At 36.1% G+C, this 16,054-nt stretch overlaps 1 protein-coding gene across 2 annotated transcripts in view; it reads right to left on the bottom strand.

Annotated features, from left to right (window-relative positions):
* LOC110467327 (dynein gamma chain, flagellar outer arm-like) overlaps positions 1 to 16,054 on the bottom strand; it is an 88,229-nt gene that overhangs the window by 29,132 nt on the left and 43,043 nt on the right. Inside the window, exons 50-72 of one of the 2 annotated variants that reach the window (XM_021524428.1) lie at positions 14,853 to 14,933; positions 13,548 to 13,612; positions 13,059 to 13,262; positions 12,510 to 12,590; positions 12,224 to 12,293; positions 11,631 to 11,745; positions 11,306 to 11,404; positions 10,990 to 11,090; positions 10,501 to 10,650; positions 9,884 to 10,129; positions 9,135 to 9,401; positions 8,809 to 8,975; positions 8,231 to 8,417; positions 7,920 to 8,027; positions 7,572 to 7,711; positions 6,203 to 6,331; positions 5,917 to 5,934; positions 4,244 to 4,447; positions 3,785 to 3,829; positions 1,861 to 2,001; positions 1,290 to 1,540; positions 859 to 1,004; positions 392 to 617 (exon numbers count right to left, since the gene is read on the bottom strand). In XM_021524428.1, the coding sequence (XP_021380103.1) occupies positions 392 to 617; positions 859 to 1,004; positions 1,290 to 1,540; positions 1,861 to 2,001; positions 3,785 to 3,829; positions 4,244 to 4,447; positions 5,917 to 5,934; positions 6,203 to 6,331; positions 7,572 to 7,711; positions 7,920 to 8,027; positions 8,231 to 8,417; positions 8,809 to 8,975; positions 9,135 to 9,401; positions 9,884 to 10,129; positions 10,501 to 10,650; positions 10,990 to 11,090; positions 11,306 to 11,404; positions 11,631 to 11,745; positions 12,224 to 12,293; positions 12,510 to 12,590; positions 13,059 to 13,262; positions 13,548 to 13,612; positions 14,853 to 14,933 (3,241 nt within the window). The remainder of the gene's footprint in view (positions 1 to 391; positions 618 to 858; positions 1,005 to 1,289; positions 1,541 to 1,860; positions 2,002 to 3,784; positions 3,830 to 4,243; positions 4,448 to 5,916; positions 5,935 to 6,202; positions 6,332 to 7,571; positions 7,712 to 7,919; positions 8,028 to 8,230; positions 8,418 to 8,808; positions 8,976 to 9,134; positions 9,402 to 9,883; positions 10,130 to 10,500; positions 10,651 to 10,989; positions 11,091 to 11,305; positions 11,405 to 11,630; positions 11,746 to 12,223; positions 12,294 to 12,509; positions 12,591 to 13,058; positions 13,263 to 13,547; positions 13,613 to 14,852; positions 14,934 to 16,054) is intronic. The other variant, XM_021524429.1, reaches the window with a different exon arrangement.

Below are 16,054 nucleotides of genomic sequence, written 5' to 3'. Positions count from 1 at the left end.
GAATGATTACAACATTACAAATAGTTATTCCAAGCTCGAGATCTAACACCACATTAAAATATCCATGGTTTGATTATGAAAAGTTCTTTTTACACAACCAATAAGATTTTCTATGTGATGTACACTGTCACCTAAATCAGACAAATGACCAGTGGAGAATGTGTACGAGTTGTCCACAAAATCGTTGTTGATTCGGCTACGCTGTAAGAGTATGTACAATACTTGTTATATATGTACCGAAATGACTTGATTCAGCTACGCTGTAGGAGTATGTACAATAGTTGTTATATATGTACCGAAATCACTTGATTCAGCTATGCTTTGGTTTGGTTTAAATTGTCTTCACTTTACAATCTGACAATGGCTATGGTAAATTCCCAGATGACCTTACCTTTCTTTGAGATGACCTTGGTACTACTGGAGCTGGATGACATACGACTAGACAGGTCATCCTTCCCGTGATAGTCCCGTGACTCTTGGAGACGCTGAGATGGCAGGCGTTTCCCAATTAGGGTCATGACCATCTCCATGACGGAGCCCACCAGCACTGGAGGGGTACTGAAACCCTTCAGTCGCTCTATACATTGTCGGTCAACCCTGGACTTCCAGTGTAACACCTGAGAAAAAGGTAAATCATCAAAATAGTAAAATGGTATTTCATTTGATTCACTTCCAAGTAAACAACATTATCTGGGAAGGGCAAAAGGGATTAAGCATCAGTCATTTCTTAAAATTTCTTATTTCATATATTTCACTGAAAATAAAAGCCTGAATAAGTCTGAATACAGAGTCATAAAGAAAAACATAACCCATTAATGCCTGGGTTGTCCAACAGAGTATTGTGTGTTAGCTGACTACCTGCTGGCGAGCGTACTCCAGGTTCTGGCGACACTCCTCCACATATTTTAGTGCTACTACATGCTCCTCTTTGGCAGCCACCTGTCTTGTCTTTAGGTTGGCCTCCCTCATCTTGTCAAACTCTTTGTCATAGTCATCATAATCCTCTGTGAAACAAATATAAAGCTGGTACCAGTATATCACTTGCTCAGAACTTTTTACTTGTACACAAATTCTTTTGTATAGAATTTTAATTATAGTTTGTTCTTAGATGACAATGCAGAATCTTCTGGACAAATTAAAATGAAATAACAATTATAGATATTGGTCTTTTAGTCTTTTAGATAATACTCTGTACCTTGATAAACAAAACAAAAAAGAAAAGTCCTGTGTACAAACTGCATCACTAATTTATTGTAGATGTATTGTGATGTTCTAAATCTCTTGCTAACCTGGCTGGAGGAGCTCATCTTCCTCCTCTTCCTCCGTCTCCATTTCGGTGAGGTGGAGGTAGGCGTCCAGGGACGTGCTCAGACCAACCTTGGCCTTCAACTTCTCCAGATTGGTCGCCTTGTGGGTCAGTTTATGCATTAAGTCTGCCGTGTTTTTCTTGGCGTCGTCAAACTTTCCCATGATAGACTTAATGGCCTTCTTCATCACCTTAGCATCAGTTCTGGTCTGATCCATGGTTGATATCACTTTCCTGTGAGATAAATAAACTCACTTATGCTTATTGAAACTAAGTTATACAAAAAGAAATATCATTATTATGTATTGAAGCTTTTAAAAAAAAAAATATTACAATGAAAAACACTCAATTTAAAAAATAATAACAGCTAATGGATGTTATCAATCTGATACAAAATTATATTACTTTTATGACAAAACATATGTTAGACAACTTATTCCTAATTTGAAATATTATCATCTCAATTTTGTTTTTCAAACCCAAAACTATCAATGTGGTTGAGCTGGATTGATACATTGTTACCCCCCAGGGTGACTATTAACTTATTATCTTACTTGAGCTGGTCAACAGTGCTTGTCCTTTCCTTGGCCTTCTCGTTGTAGAGGTACTTGAAGCACTCCATGAAGCGTCGGTAGGTAGTGGGGCCTATGTACACCTCGTTTTTAGCCTTCACCACCTCACACCGGTGGTTATTCCTGCGGACACAACAGGTTCTTAGTAACATTGGTTCAAGTGGAACTTTATTTCTATCTATACTAGTATTTCTTTTACTGACCTTACCATGATGATAAGTTGAAAATTGAATGCATATTAAATTCACCATAATATTTGATTCTTTAAAACAATTGAACCAACTCCCTAAGATAAATTTTCCTGTGACTCAGATCTTAAAGCAGGTAGCTAATTTACAGTAGATATAAAATGTAAATAACAGTTCTGGTCGAAACACACCTACAGAATAGTGTATTTTGAAGACCTGTGGAATTAGACCATTTAAAATTCTATGAAGTTTATTTCCTGATGAACATTTTTAGAGCGTGTTAAAATGAATTTGGTAGTATTATTTTGTATCATCATTAGAGCCTGAGGCATTGCATTGTCATGAAACAGTAAAACTGGCAGTATTGGTCTAGGATTGGGCAACCATTACATCTATGGGTTGTCAATGTAAACAAATCTCAAAGCTGTATATAAGGGAAGGGATTTAAGGGAAACTATTGGCAAGTACTCTTATCAACACTAAAAGTTAAAGCTACACACAAATTGACGTGCAGATTTGAGGAAGGATCACAATGGATTGATGGTCAAAGGTGACATGTGTACAGGGTTCACTATACACAAGCAGGTCACAAACGTATCAACAAACAGCTCACTAAAATACATAGGATTTGAAAATTCTTTGATAAAAATCAACAGTTCAGAAAAGATATATGTCAGAGTTGTCTGATCAAAAAGGCACAAACAGGTTTAGAATGTTCAGTTGTAATTTATAATTGCTGGAAAATCAGATATATATAATTCTGGAAGCTTGTCAGTGTTATGTGAACTTAATCTAATGACTTTATTAATGTAAGGATGGTTTATTCAGGCTTTTCTGTACACTCATGTTAAGCCCTATATAGCCAGTATGTCAGTCCCTTATGATTAAAGTCATGTTAAGGTTTTTTATCAATGACAGTCAATATTAATGTAATTTAAAACATTAATGTTGTGTTTAATATAGACAAATACCAATATTTATTTATGAAAACAAAGAGTTTTTATAATAATGTAACTTTAACTTTCATCAAGGAAATGTTTCTGTCTCCTGAAGCTGAGAGTAAGGGCATTAGCAGATCTGTACGTATAAGGCATCACACAGATAAGACAGAAAGCTAGCACATTTCCATTGCACAGAACTAATGTAAAATGTTATTTTCTAAATAGAGCCATCTATATCTTTCCTTTGCACTGTTGTACATTTACTAAATAACAAGAAAGCAAGTGTAAAGTTGGCAATAAATTAAGTCAGAGAATATTCAGATTTAAAAAAAAAGGTTTCTAAAAAAGTAGATCAAACGAAAAGAAATGACTTCAGAAGAAATAACAGAAAGCTCTTAAATATAATTGCATGGTTAAGTCAAATGTAAAATAAAGAAATATCCAAAAGTTTAATTTGAACAATACTTCTACAAAAAAACTTGAAGCAAAGAAAATGCCAGATGACCCCTCAACGCCCTAGAAAAATGAACTGTAAATTAAAAATTAAAAATTAGATCGAAAAAAAGCATAAACATGTATACCCAAATAAGAATATGATTAAGACATGAGTGAGATATGGTAATATATAGGTACAAGGCTGAGGCATCATGCATGCAAGGCTATAAATATCTGGTGATAAAAATCACAATAAAAATCCATTAAAAGTACACAATGATGTACATCATTGGCCTAGAGAGTTACATAGATCAAAAGATCTGGTTTAGTCAGTATTCTTACAGGCTTGTTAAACTTTGATCCTCAGTTCGCATCCTCCTCCTGTTTCTATAGCAACAAAACATGTACACATTTATGTTTATCTATGCTTCCCATATACTCTAAACATGTACAAAGTCAATAGCTCTCCATCTATGGATCCCATATACACTAAACATGTACAAAGTCATTAGCTCTCCATCTATGGTTCCCATATACACTAAACATGTACAAAGACAAATAGCTCTCCATCTATGGTTCCCATATACACTAAACATGTACAAAGTCAATAGCTCTTTATAAACAAAATTGGCAATGAACAATTTCATATTAAAATACAGCAACTAACTAAAGTTGGTTGCGTGTGGACAGACAGGTTCTAGTTCTAGTTTAGGTGTGTACACTACCGACGAGACAAAAACATACAAGGTAAATATAGAATTCGCACAGACCAAGGTTATGTGTAAGTGATATAATACTCACTTGATACGCTCCAGCATGATGAGTTTGGAGTATGGGTGGTTGGGCACTGTGATGGACTGGGTCTTAATCTGTTCCTTCTTCTTTTCATGTATCTTTAGCTGGTTCATGGTTACCTCCCCTGTCATGTCTCCGGCCCAGGGCAGCTGGCGACAGTCACGCAGCACGAAGCTGTGAATGTTGGCTAGGCACACCGTCACATTTTCACTGGAATCATCAACCAACCATTTACATTAGTATACGTCACCGGTACAAGGTCGTGAGACTTAGTCGCCAGTCTGACCTTATGGACAGGGTATTATGATTTTTATATGGAATTTATCAAACAATAACTCCATATTTATCAGCATTCTAGAACGTAGCAAATGTTATAATTCATGTCAGAAATGCATAGGATCATGTTATGTGACAGAGCAAAAAGATTTTTATATGATTTTAATGTAAGATATAATTAGTTCTTTTGCATGTATTTAAAAAGCAGTAACAATAAGTTAGTTATGTCAAGTATTTGCATTAATAAAACAATGTATTTTTCCCTTTTTAATTTGAACGTTAATAAAATCAAAAGTAAATTCCATTAGATTAGTTGCATGATTAATTACATAAATTCACTGAGCGATGCTAATGCTATGGTAATATTAGTACCTGATAGACTGTTCTGATATAGGAATTTGAAAATTGTCTTTTTAATAGCATGGAAATAAATAAGCATTTAATAAATTTAAATGTTCAAACACAATGACTGTAGAAAACTAACATCATATTAAACAGGATTGATTTTAAATTTCACCAAGGATAATGTTAACAATGTTAGTTAAGGGCTGGATGGATTTTATATTATTTAAATTAACCAAATTTTCCTTTGATTAGAGAGTTCTGTAGAATCCTATGTCACACACCATACCCTCAGTATTACCGAGTCTGATTTAGTAAGCTCTGGTTTATGTCAGCAGGTTAATAGTCCATCAAATAGCCCAATCAAAAATAAAGGTAAGAAGGGGGGATTAATCATTTAAGTTTCTCTTGAATATGTAACATTTATTCAGATCACAGCTTCTTGTATACAAAACAAAAAACAAAAAACAAAAACAACAAAAAATTATGACAAATTCCACCATGGCAATAAAAGTCTTAATGGCACAAATATGGAAGCATTATTTGTGAGCGATAAATCTGTGTAGTGATGACAAAGTGGGAATGATAGATAGACAAGAATATGCTTGAGAGACACAAAAAATATCCTCCAATACACATATGTCTATGTAGTGACCAGTACTGGGGTACGATACATACTGTCTTTGTAGTGAACAGTACTGGTGTACGATACATACTGTCTATGTAGTGAACAGTACTGGGGTATGATACATACTGTCTATGTAGTGAACAGTACTGGGGTACGATACATACTGTCTATGTAGTGAACAGTACTGGGGTATGATACATAAAACATTGAAGCGACAGATGTAAGTATCGCATCACTGTACAGACAAACAATTCCAACAATGATAGGAATAATTCAGATTTTCCCTCTTTTTATCTGAACATTTCATTAAATATTAAGTTTTTCTACAAAATATAGAACTAAAGATTGTAAAATACATGCATGTCAATAACAAAAACATCTAAATAACATTCACCAAAAGGAATAAATAATTCAATTGCAAACACAAACTTACAGCCAATCGGGTCTAGGTCTAAAAAGTGTCACAGGAATGATATGTATACTTGAGCAAGATGGTCTAATGATAATACAATTATCAATTGCTTCTACCAATCCATTCATGCACACTTCAAGAAGCAACAAGAAAACAGAACCATACTACTGTGTGCATGTGTTATGGTTAACCACTTATTTTTTTCACAAATAGATAATTTTTGTGATCATTCTTTAAATTGTCATATAACTTTGGTAGAAAGAAATCAGATTTAATTATCGATTATAAGCCATTATAAAATTCCTACCTGAGGTCCTCGAATTCCTCTGTAAGCTGGTGCCTAGTGATGAAATAGGAAGCCTCGCCTAGCAGCGCCACCTGGGGCCAGTCACACATCCAGTTGATGGCACAGCCGCTGAGCAGACCTGGGTACTGACTGTAACAACCATAAACAGGGCTTTGAAATATCAGAACTCATTTTAATGTAAATTATAATTAACTTAGTGCTGAATGCTGAATTGTTTGCATGAATCCCGAGAACATTTTTAATAAAACATTGATTATGGCAAAATTGCGGAGGTTGTACAGTTAAAAAGAGAAAAGTTTAGGTGTTGTATTAATGTAACATCATTTTAAGTGAATCGTATTTATTGACAATACTGACCAAGTAAATATCTGATCAGGGTGTTTATACTTACCTTGCAGTAATCCTAAAAATGGCACTTTAATGACCTAGCAGCAATGCTGAGTAGTTTGACTATACTGACCCAGCAGTAATGCTGTGTAGTTTGACCATACTGACCTAGCAGTAATGCTGTTTAGTTTGACTATACTGGCCTAGCAGTAATACTGTGTAGTCTGACTTTACTGGCCTAGCAGTAATGCTGAGTAGTTTGACTATACTGACCTAGCAGTAGTACTGTGTAGTCTGACTATACTGACCTAGCAGTAATGCTGAGTAGTTTGACTATACTGACCTAGCAGCAATGCTGAGTAGTTTGACTATACTGACCTAGCAGTAATACTGAGTAGTTTGACTATACTGACCTAGCAGCAATGCTGAGTAGTTTGACTATACTGACCTAGCAGCAATGCTGAGTAGTTTGACTATACTGACCTAGCAGCAATGCTGAGTAGTCTGACTATACTGACCTAGCAGCAATGCTGAGTAGTTTGACTATACTGACCTAGCAGCAATGCTGAGTAGTTTGACTATACTGACCTAGCAGCAATGCTGAGTAGTTTGACTATACTGACCTAGCAGCAATGCTGAGTAGTTTGACTATACTGACCTAGCAGCAATGCTGAGTAGTTTGACTATACTGACCTAGCAGCAATGCTGAGTAGTTTGACTATACTGACCTAGCAGCAATGCTGAGTAGTTTGACTATACTGACCTAGCAGCAATGCTGAGTAGTTTGACTATACTGACCTAGCAGCAATGCTGAGTAGTTTGACTATACTGACCTAGCAGCAATGCTGAGTAGTTTCACTATACTGACCTAGCAGTAATACTGTGTAGTCTGACTATACTGACCTAGAAGCAATGCTAGTAGTTTGACTATACTGACCTAGCAGTAATGCTGTGTAGTCTGACTATACTGACCTAGCAGCAATGCTGAGTAGTTTGACTTAACTGACCTAGCAGCAATGCTGAGTAGTTTGACTATACTGACCTAGCAGCAATGCTGAGCAGGGTGTGTCCAGGTTGTAAGCACATTAAGAAATGGAGGTTGCTTTTCACTCTCGCTACGAAAAACTTCATTGGATCAACAGACATGTTGGGGAACTCCCTCTTCATGGCAGGACCAATAGCCTGTGTCAGATAAAGTCAACACAATTATAATACTGTGTAGGTTTTTTTGGTTTTTTTTTGTGCAGTATGATAGCTTAAGAAGTAATGATGGTTGTGATATAAAAAAGTTTCTATTTGTCAATGGTAAGATGTTAAGTGTTACCTAAAGTCATAAAGTATTATTTCATCAAGGTTAGGTGTGTAGAGGTGGGTTGGAGACAGATGTTACCTGTAGGAGTCCCTCAAGCTCATCATTAGAGAAGAGGTGTGGGTACTCCCCACTAATAAGCAGACTGTTGATGGCGTCCAGATACACGGGGTCCTCCAAGTCACGTGCCTGGCAATACAAGAGATCACAGGAATGAAACACCAATTTACAACAGTTCAATAGAATATTTACTGCTGGCACAAGTTTGTACCTTAAATATCACTGAAGGTTTTGTCTTATAAATCTTGACTAATTATTTCAGAAATTGTAAAAGATAATCTCAATCATAAGATACTGAAAAACTTAAAAAACAGACATTTCCGTTGACCTACCGTGAACATGAGGGAAAGGATCTTGCCCTCTGACCCACAGAGTCGCACTGCTGAACGCAGTCCATCAAAGAAGTTACTTTGCTTACTGGTGTCCACCTTGTGTATGGGAACATCAGCCACGTGTAGGGCAAGCTTACACAAGGTAGCCAAGTGAGAACCCACTGCTCCAATCAACAGCATGTTACCACTACAAAGGGAGACAACCGTTTATATTCTCATGTTAATTACTAGAAGAGAAAGGCCAAGAATCAACTCATACACTATATCAGGTTGGGCTTGTATGTAGTTCAGTCAAAGTGAATCCTTATCTCCTATCATTTCATTGCATGGGCTTGATTTAACCTCTTAAAGGAGGAGACTTTCCAGATGATAAGGAAGGCAAATTGTAAGGACTTTTAACGTTTAATCAAAACAATAAACATGTACTGTATTACAGTTTAAAAAAAAAAAATGGAATACAAAATCAAAGACAAACTGAGAGGCCGTTACTCTGTACTGTGTCTCAATAGATTGCATGTTAATGAATTTCTAACCAACCGAGACTGAACAGTTCCAGTTTTCCAGAGTTACAGCCTTACCCATGGTGGAAGCTGAGAACCCTGTGCATCCTGATGATGTGGGCGATGATGAAGTCAGACAGCATGATGTTGAGGGGGATGTTACCAAACTCCTCATTGTAGCGTGTGAGGTGTGTGTTCAGACAACTGTGGACATCACGTAGCTGGTCTATAGGCTGTAGAACAATCTGTAGGGGACAGAGAGTGGGTACAATCAGAATACACCAAATACTGGTACCATTGTAGCTGTAACAAAGAGGCCCATCAGACCTGCACTTCAACCAATAATGTAAAATAAATACAAAATGTAAAGCATCAGTGGAGTAATTTTCAGGTTAGGCACTAACCTTGATGTTTTTAGCTCCAACTGAAGTGACCGGTCTTTGGTACATCCTGGCATCTGTGGGGAATGTCACAAAATTTTCAATCAGTGGTTCCTTAAAGTCAGGCCAGGTACTTTCTATGGTTTCCTGGAGAAGACTGTCAAACCAGTTGAGATCTGCTGTACGGCTAATTCTGTCCTTTATAATCCTCTGCATCTCGTGTCGCCATAGAGACACGACCGGTACCATAGTCTCATCAGCCAGACTCTCCTCTGGTAAACGCTTCAGGTTCTGGAGGGAACAACACATATGTCACCACAATAGTGTCTGTGTGTCTGTACATGTCAGTCATTGTAATGTTTACTGGTAACTATCCTGTGATACAGATGTCTTTTACTAGTAGAGAGGGTATATTTCCAGTCAAATTTGATATTTGATTCATAACTTTGTAAGAATTTGATTCATTATGACTTAAATGTAGGTGTTAAACATTTTACTTCATTATCTGCTGTAGTTGTACAATAGTTGATGAAAGATAAACCATGATATTTTGACCTTACACATCTTAGTTGATAGATAATTGTTGTCAGTAACTGCATGGATATGTATAAATAAAAAAATGTATTGCTAATATTCTGAAATATTGGGTAACACCGTGACATATTGACAATAATGTTGAGCATAGTTTGTGGGTCATCACTTATTTATGATGTTGACCACATCTGATCGTTATCAATCCTTCAGGTGACTATCGGATGGGAAGTTGGACTAACCTGGAAACAAACAGTGATGTCCTTCAGAGAGAAGAGATAGTGTCGTCTGCCATACATGGGGGCAGGCCTGAGCACACTCTGTACAGCCTTCAGAATCTCACACGATGCCTTGACGAGGTTGTTGTGGAGGTCGATCTCAAGTCCCTGGCAGTCCCCATCTGTCATGTTAACTTCCAAAATACCATGTACAATGTTCTTTAGGCCCTCATCTGATGGTGTGGCAAGGTTAAACACAGCAAAGTGTCTCTGTTGAGGAATAAATTAAATTTACAATTTTTTCTAAAACTGAAAATATGAAAAGAAGACAAGAGGTCTTTAATTAGACAGTTCAATCAGTCATTAAAACTTTGACAACTTCACTGATATTCAAAGTTTAAACAGGTGAAAATAATGATAAAATGTACAGTGTCATTTAACATAATTCCAGACATTTTGGTTTACAAACAAATTTAGGAATAGGATTTTTTTTCTAAGCAACTGGACTTGTTTAAGTTATAAAAGTAATTCAGACATTGAACCTCAAAGCTTCAGTTTTAGTTTCCACTTGTATCAATAAAGTTACACTCAGTATTGGGTGTGGCCTGGGTTAGACTTTATTAACAACAGGTTCCACTGACCAGCAGTCTATTGGACAGCTTGCGTGTGCTGACACTGGGGTGGTCACTCATAGACATGGCCGAAATAATGCTCAGATCCTCGACAGTCTTCCACTCAAAAGGCTTCTGTAGCGTGCACAGGACCTTGTCATCCAGTAACTGTCTCAGGAGCTACAGCACAAATAGCCAAGGTCATTACAAATGAAAGTCACAAGATATAGTACATATAGCCAACGTCATTAAACAGTGGAGGGCATGAAAAATAGTACACATTGCCAAGGTCATTACAACAATAATCAAGGTTAAATGTGATACAGCATAAATCATAATTATTTAAGTATATTATCAATTTGAAACATTAGTTTTTCCTCCTTGACATGCTGATTTTTTTGCAATTTGATAGTAATCAGTCACTATTTTCAGAAGTTAATATATAATATCTATCTGAAGAGAAAAATCTTATATCAAATCCCATAAGGTTATCATTGATAATCCAGAATGATGCCTTACCTCATTGCACCGTTGTACCTTATGGCTGTCTGGTACAGGTAAGTTTACGTCGTCAATGAACACCTTCAGCTTCTTGCTCTCCTTGGCTCCATAAACAAACCCTAGTCAACAAAGAACAACCAATCTCATTTCTCTATCACAGAACAACAAATCTTATTTCACCAACCAAACAAACACCGGTCAACAAAGAACAACACCTCTCATTTCTCTTTCACAGAACAACAAACCTTATTTCACCAACCAAACAAACACTGTTCAACAAAGAACAACACATCTCATTATATCAACCATACCCTGGTGAAGTGTTTGTCCTTACCTTGTCTGTGGTGGATGTTAGCCTCGATGAAGTGCTGGAACTGTTTGGCAGATGAAGCACCAGAGAACACCAGCCTCTTACATACTGACACCTGTGGGTCTGTAAAACAGATCGAACACACGCTTTTAATTTTAGAGGAATTGTTGGTTAGTTGTAGAGTTATATTTTTGATATCAAATGGAGTTAAAGAAAGCAGTGGTTCTGTATAACAACGGAAACACCGATTACAACTGAAAAATCAGCGAAAATTAAATGTCACATAATGATATGTAAAGAAAATGTCATAATATCTAATGTCCATTGGAGAGAGATTTTTGGTACATACCTTGAATATCCATAAACCTTTCAATAAGACTGGTCTTGCCTGACCCATTGGCTCCCACCAACAGGACATTTAGGCCAGAGGCTGAGGCAAACTCCATCAAAATCTTTGTGCGGAACTGTCAAAAGAAGAAAAAAGAATTCTTCAACTTGTTGAAGGAGGGCATTAACCATTTGAACTAGAACTAGAATAACATATCAGTAGTTTCTCCAAAATTATCTATTTTTATATCATTTACCTACATTCCTATGAATATTTTGTAGACTGCAGCATTGATGATCTGTATTGACCTAGCTATAATATTACAGTGTAGTTGTAAGCTTGTGTACCACAAACACCTATGAACTTTCTGCACCTGTATCAATGTTAATTTTCAAGCCAAAAAAATGCTTAGAATTTATTTATTACATAGAGTATCACCTCAAGAAATGAAGCCCAGTGTTCTGAAAACGATTCATAGAATATATAATGCTACTTTCAGTTAAATGTGAAGTAATTCATAAGTAATTCTAAATATTCCTGATTTACAGGTCTGACATGTACATCTGTTAACAATGTCTGGACCTCCAGCCAACAACGAGGAACCAGGTACTTACAGTGTCGACGGAATCCATGAACACTTCTCCTAACATATCCTGGTTATCTGTATAAATCACCTCCTGTACCCTGTGTTACAGAACAAACAGAAGTATTACCCTATAAGTCAATGGTTGTATCACAGTTGTTTCAGACGTGTATTTTAACTCAGATTTATTGAATATCCTAGTTATTTTTTTGTCCAATCACATCAACATAATAACATTAGACAGTAATTGAATTCATGATACAATAATATCAGGCTCTGATGCTTATACAGAGGTTCCAGTGTAGTGAGGTTATTACCTGGATGTCCATGGGTCCCATTCTCCAGACTCATCTACATAGTAGTCAAACACACAGATGTCCCGGTCATCATCAGGCAACCTAAAACATACACATATATATACAATATCATCAGCTCGTTCTCAATACTGTTACACAATGTTTGGTAAACAGATGTCACGGTCATCGTCAGGCAACCTTAAACAGTATACATACATATACAATATCATCAGCACGTTTTCAATACTGTTACACAATGTTTGGTAAACATTTTACTCTAAATTTTCTGCTAATAGAAATTTTATTCAAGCATTGAAGGCAATTTTCAAATATCTAATTAAATGTAACTAGATGCTGTGAAAATGAGCTAAGACCGAAAGATTGTTTCAACAATTCCATGCGGATAAAATTTGACTTTGTTACAAGTAGAAATTTCCAATAAGCATGTTTGTGGTAATATATATATTACAGCTAAGGGCAAACAAGAATAAAAAGTTATCACACTTATCTTTCATTGAATCAATTAGAATTTGTTTTTCTACTGACAGTAATAAAGCCAGGAAGACTTACGCAGTGGACAGGGTTTTAAGGAGGTCACTGAAACCCTTCCTGTCAGCGGGGTTGAGGAGCCCACCAAATGTCCAGATGAGACAGAACAGGTAGAGTCGCTCAATATGGAGCTCCCCTCCGATTTCTATGTTGTCTGCCAACATGGCTGATAGCAGACCTAGACATGTCTTGAACATTCCCACTAAGGACAGCTTCAGGCTTGGTCTGTAAACAAAAGTACTAAGTGTAATCTCTCTTCTTTTACAGCAATCATAATAAAAATATATAGTGCATGTATATATATACAAATCATTTCACATTAGATTTGTCTTCTCATGTCTCATACCAATCTTCATTATATATAAATAAGGATACAATTTATAGAACATTTTAAAATTATAAAAAAAAATAATAAAGGAAAGTATTGTTTCTTTTAAATATTTTCAGATTGTTTATCAGTTTTCAATGGTAGAATAATGGTCCCTGGATTTTTTTAAAAAAGTAACTTACTTGGCTTCTTGTAAAACAAACTGGGCAATAGGGTCAAGTGTTTTCTGGAAGGCCCTTTGTAGAACCTGAAACACAGTCAGTAGACCTTGTTTTACTATACGTTTAATTATTTGAGGACAAGAACTTATGCTACTGAAGAGTTTCTAGATAACAAACATACATATCCTGATTGAGTACAACGACAGGTAACCATGTTAGTATGACAACGGAATTACAGGTAAAACATAGAAGAAATGATGATTTCTATAATTTAATTTTCACAGCAGTTATATCTATTACTTTTCTTCTGGAAAAATATTGAAATGTGAGAAAAGGTATATTGGTAATTATTCTTGAAATCAAATTTATTTCAGCTGTGTATATTATGTAACCCAAAAAGAAAATATCAAAACACATGATAGATATATACATTGTACATACAACGAAAATGTCGGCACATAAGAAATGAGCTGATACGAATGGAAACATGTAAAGATGACAGATTGCAATCAGTTCCGACATTCCCCAGAGATGGGTACGACACAACACAACAGTTGTAAGTAAGGGAGATAATTGGTGTTAGTATGATAGACCCACAGGTTCTACTGGACAACATACTGACCCAGGGTCATCATCTACAGTGGTCACTAGGTCTGGTGAACATTGAACATAACAGTAAGTCATGCAGATGTATATACTTACATACACTAGTTAACATTTATGGAGTTGGGGAGTTTTTAGAAATATTTAAGGCTGTTTTTGGTTGGTTTATATTTTTTGGCAAATTTGTATTAATTTGATCTAAGGTTAAAAATTATAAGATTATTTTCGCAGTCATGTTAGAAAAGGGCAAAAAAAATTAGAAGAAAATTGAAATTAATCAATATGTAATTTTCATTCAAGTACAGGAGCAATTTTATTTAGACTTTTGGTGGGTAATTTTCCCACAGAAGTATCAGTTTTAGAACTTATTATTTCCGATTAGTCAACAAAAGTGCCTCCCCCCTCCTCCCTCCCAAATATTAACATTTGATTTTTATCCAAGTAAGTCTGATATCAACTACTTGATTAGCTTTTTAGTTTTCAAATACTGTTAACTGTTGGTTTAACTAAGCTTTAATTAAAAAGGGCATTTTGATTAAAGAACTGTCAATGTTGACGAGATACAATTATGACACACAATAATGACACATTTTACATGGACATGAGCAAAGCATCTCATGCAAGTGAACTGCTGTTTAGACTACAATGCACTGAAATAGAAAATTGTAAGAAAATTTAGTGGCTTTATTTTGACGAGGTTTTGCCCATGCTCGTGCAGTTTACCCCTTCGACTGTTGTGATGGGTGGGTCTAGATCTTCAAGTGGTTCTATATCTGAATCAACAGGTACTGGGGTGGTGGGTACCTAGGAAAAATGGTGGCCACATTTCATAAATTTCAACTGAGAACAAATAAAAATATTTGGTATTAGGTTTTCTGTAAGAATTTTAGTTATTCCAGGATTTCCAGTCCAAATGAATCTGAGTAGGTCACCCTAGGTCACACAGATATGTAATGTAGGTCACACAGATATGAAACGTAGGTCACACAGATATGTAATGTAGGTCACACAGATATGTAACGTAGATCACACAGATATGTAACGTAGGTCACACAGATACGTAATGTAGGTCACACAGATATGAAATGTAGGTCACACAGATATGTAATGTAGGTCACACAGATATGTAACGTAGGTCACACAGATATGTAACGTAGGCCACACAGATACGTAATGTAGGTACACAGATATGTAACGTAGGTCACACAGATATGTAACGTAGGTCACACAGATATGTAATAGATTGTGCAGTCCTTTCACCAACTAATCATGCTGACCTGTTTGTAGAGAAACAACACACTATTTGTCCACCGTACAGTTTACACACACACACAGCTGTTAATGTTGGGTACAGACAGTAAGAAATATATCTGATTAAAGAAGGAAATGAAATTTCTCATCAATTCTAAGATGTTTGATTATGTCACTATTTTATTTGCATTTTTTCACAGCTTGGCTCTACAAAACACAAATCTAAAAGTAAACAATAAAATCTGCACGAGTACTGAACATAAAAACAAAGGATAGCACATCATTACGTGGGTGATAAAAACCAAAATACATGTACAACTTCAAGGTGGGGGAACACAAGGGAAAGGTGTGGGGTTTTCTCCTGTTGAGGAGACAGTACAGGGGTAGGACCACCGACCAGTCACTACAGTGTATTACCCCTCCCACTGTAGGCGGGGGCTCCCCCTCCTGTCTACGGTGTACAGACGTGCGACTCTGTGTAGAAAAAAAACCAGGCACCACAACAATCAGTACAATTAGTTAGAAAAAAACATATCTGTCTGTCAACAAATATTTTGCAATTTTGCTTTTAATAAATGCAATCCTATTCAGAATTTGAATTCTAGGGGCATATATTGAACATACTTTTGAAGCGGCAACAATTTTAAGACATCAGATAAAGATATTTAACATAA

This window comes from Mizuhopecten yessoensis, unplaced genomic scaffold (assembly GCF_002113885.1).
Source record: "Mizuhopecten yessoensis strain PY_sf001 unplaced genomic scaffold, ASM211388v2 scaffold11169, whole genome shotgun sequence".
NCBI lineage: Eukaryota > Metazoa > Mollusca > Bivalvia > Pectinida > Pectinidae > Mizuhopecten > Mizuhopecten yessoensis.
Note: the sequence above shows the minus strand (reverse complement) of the source record. Positions and strands in the feature narration are given on the sequence as shown.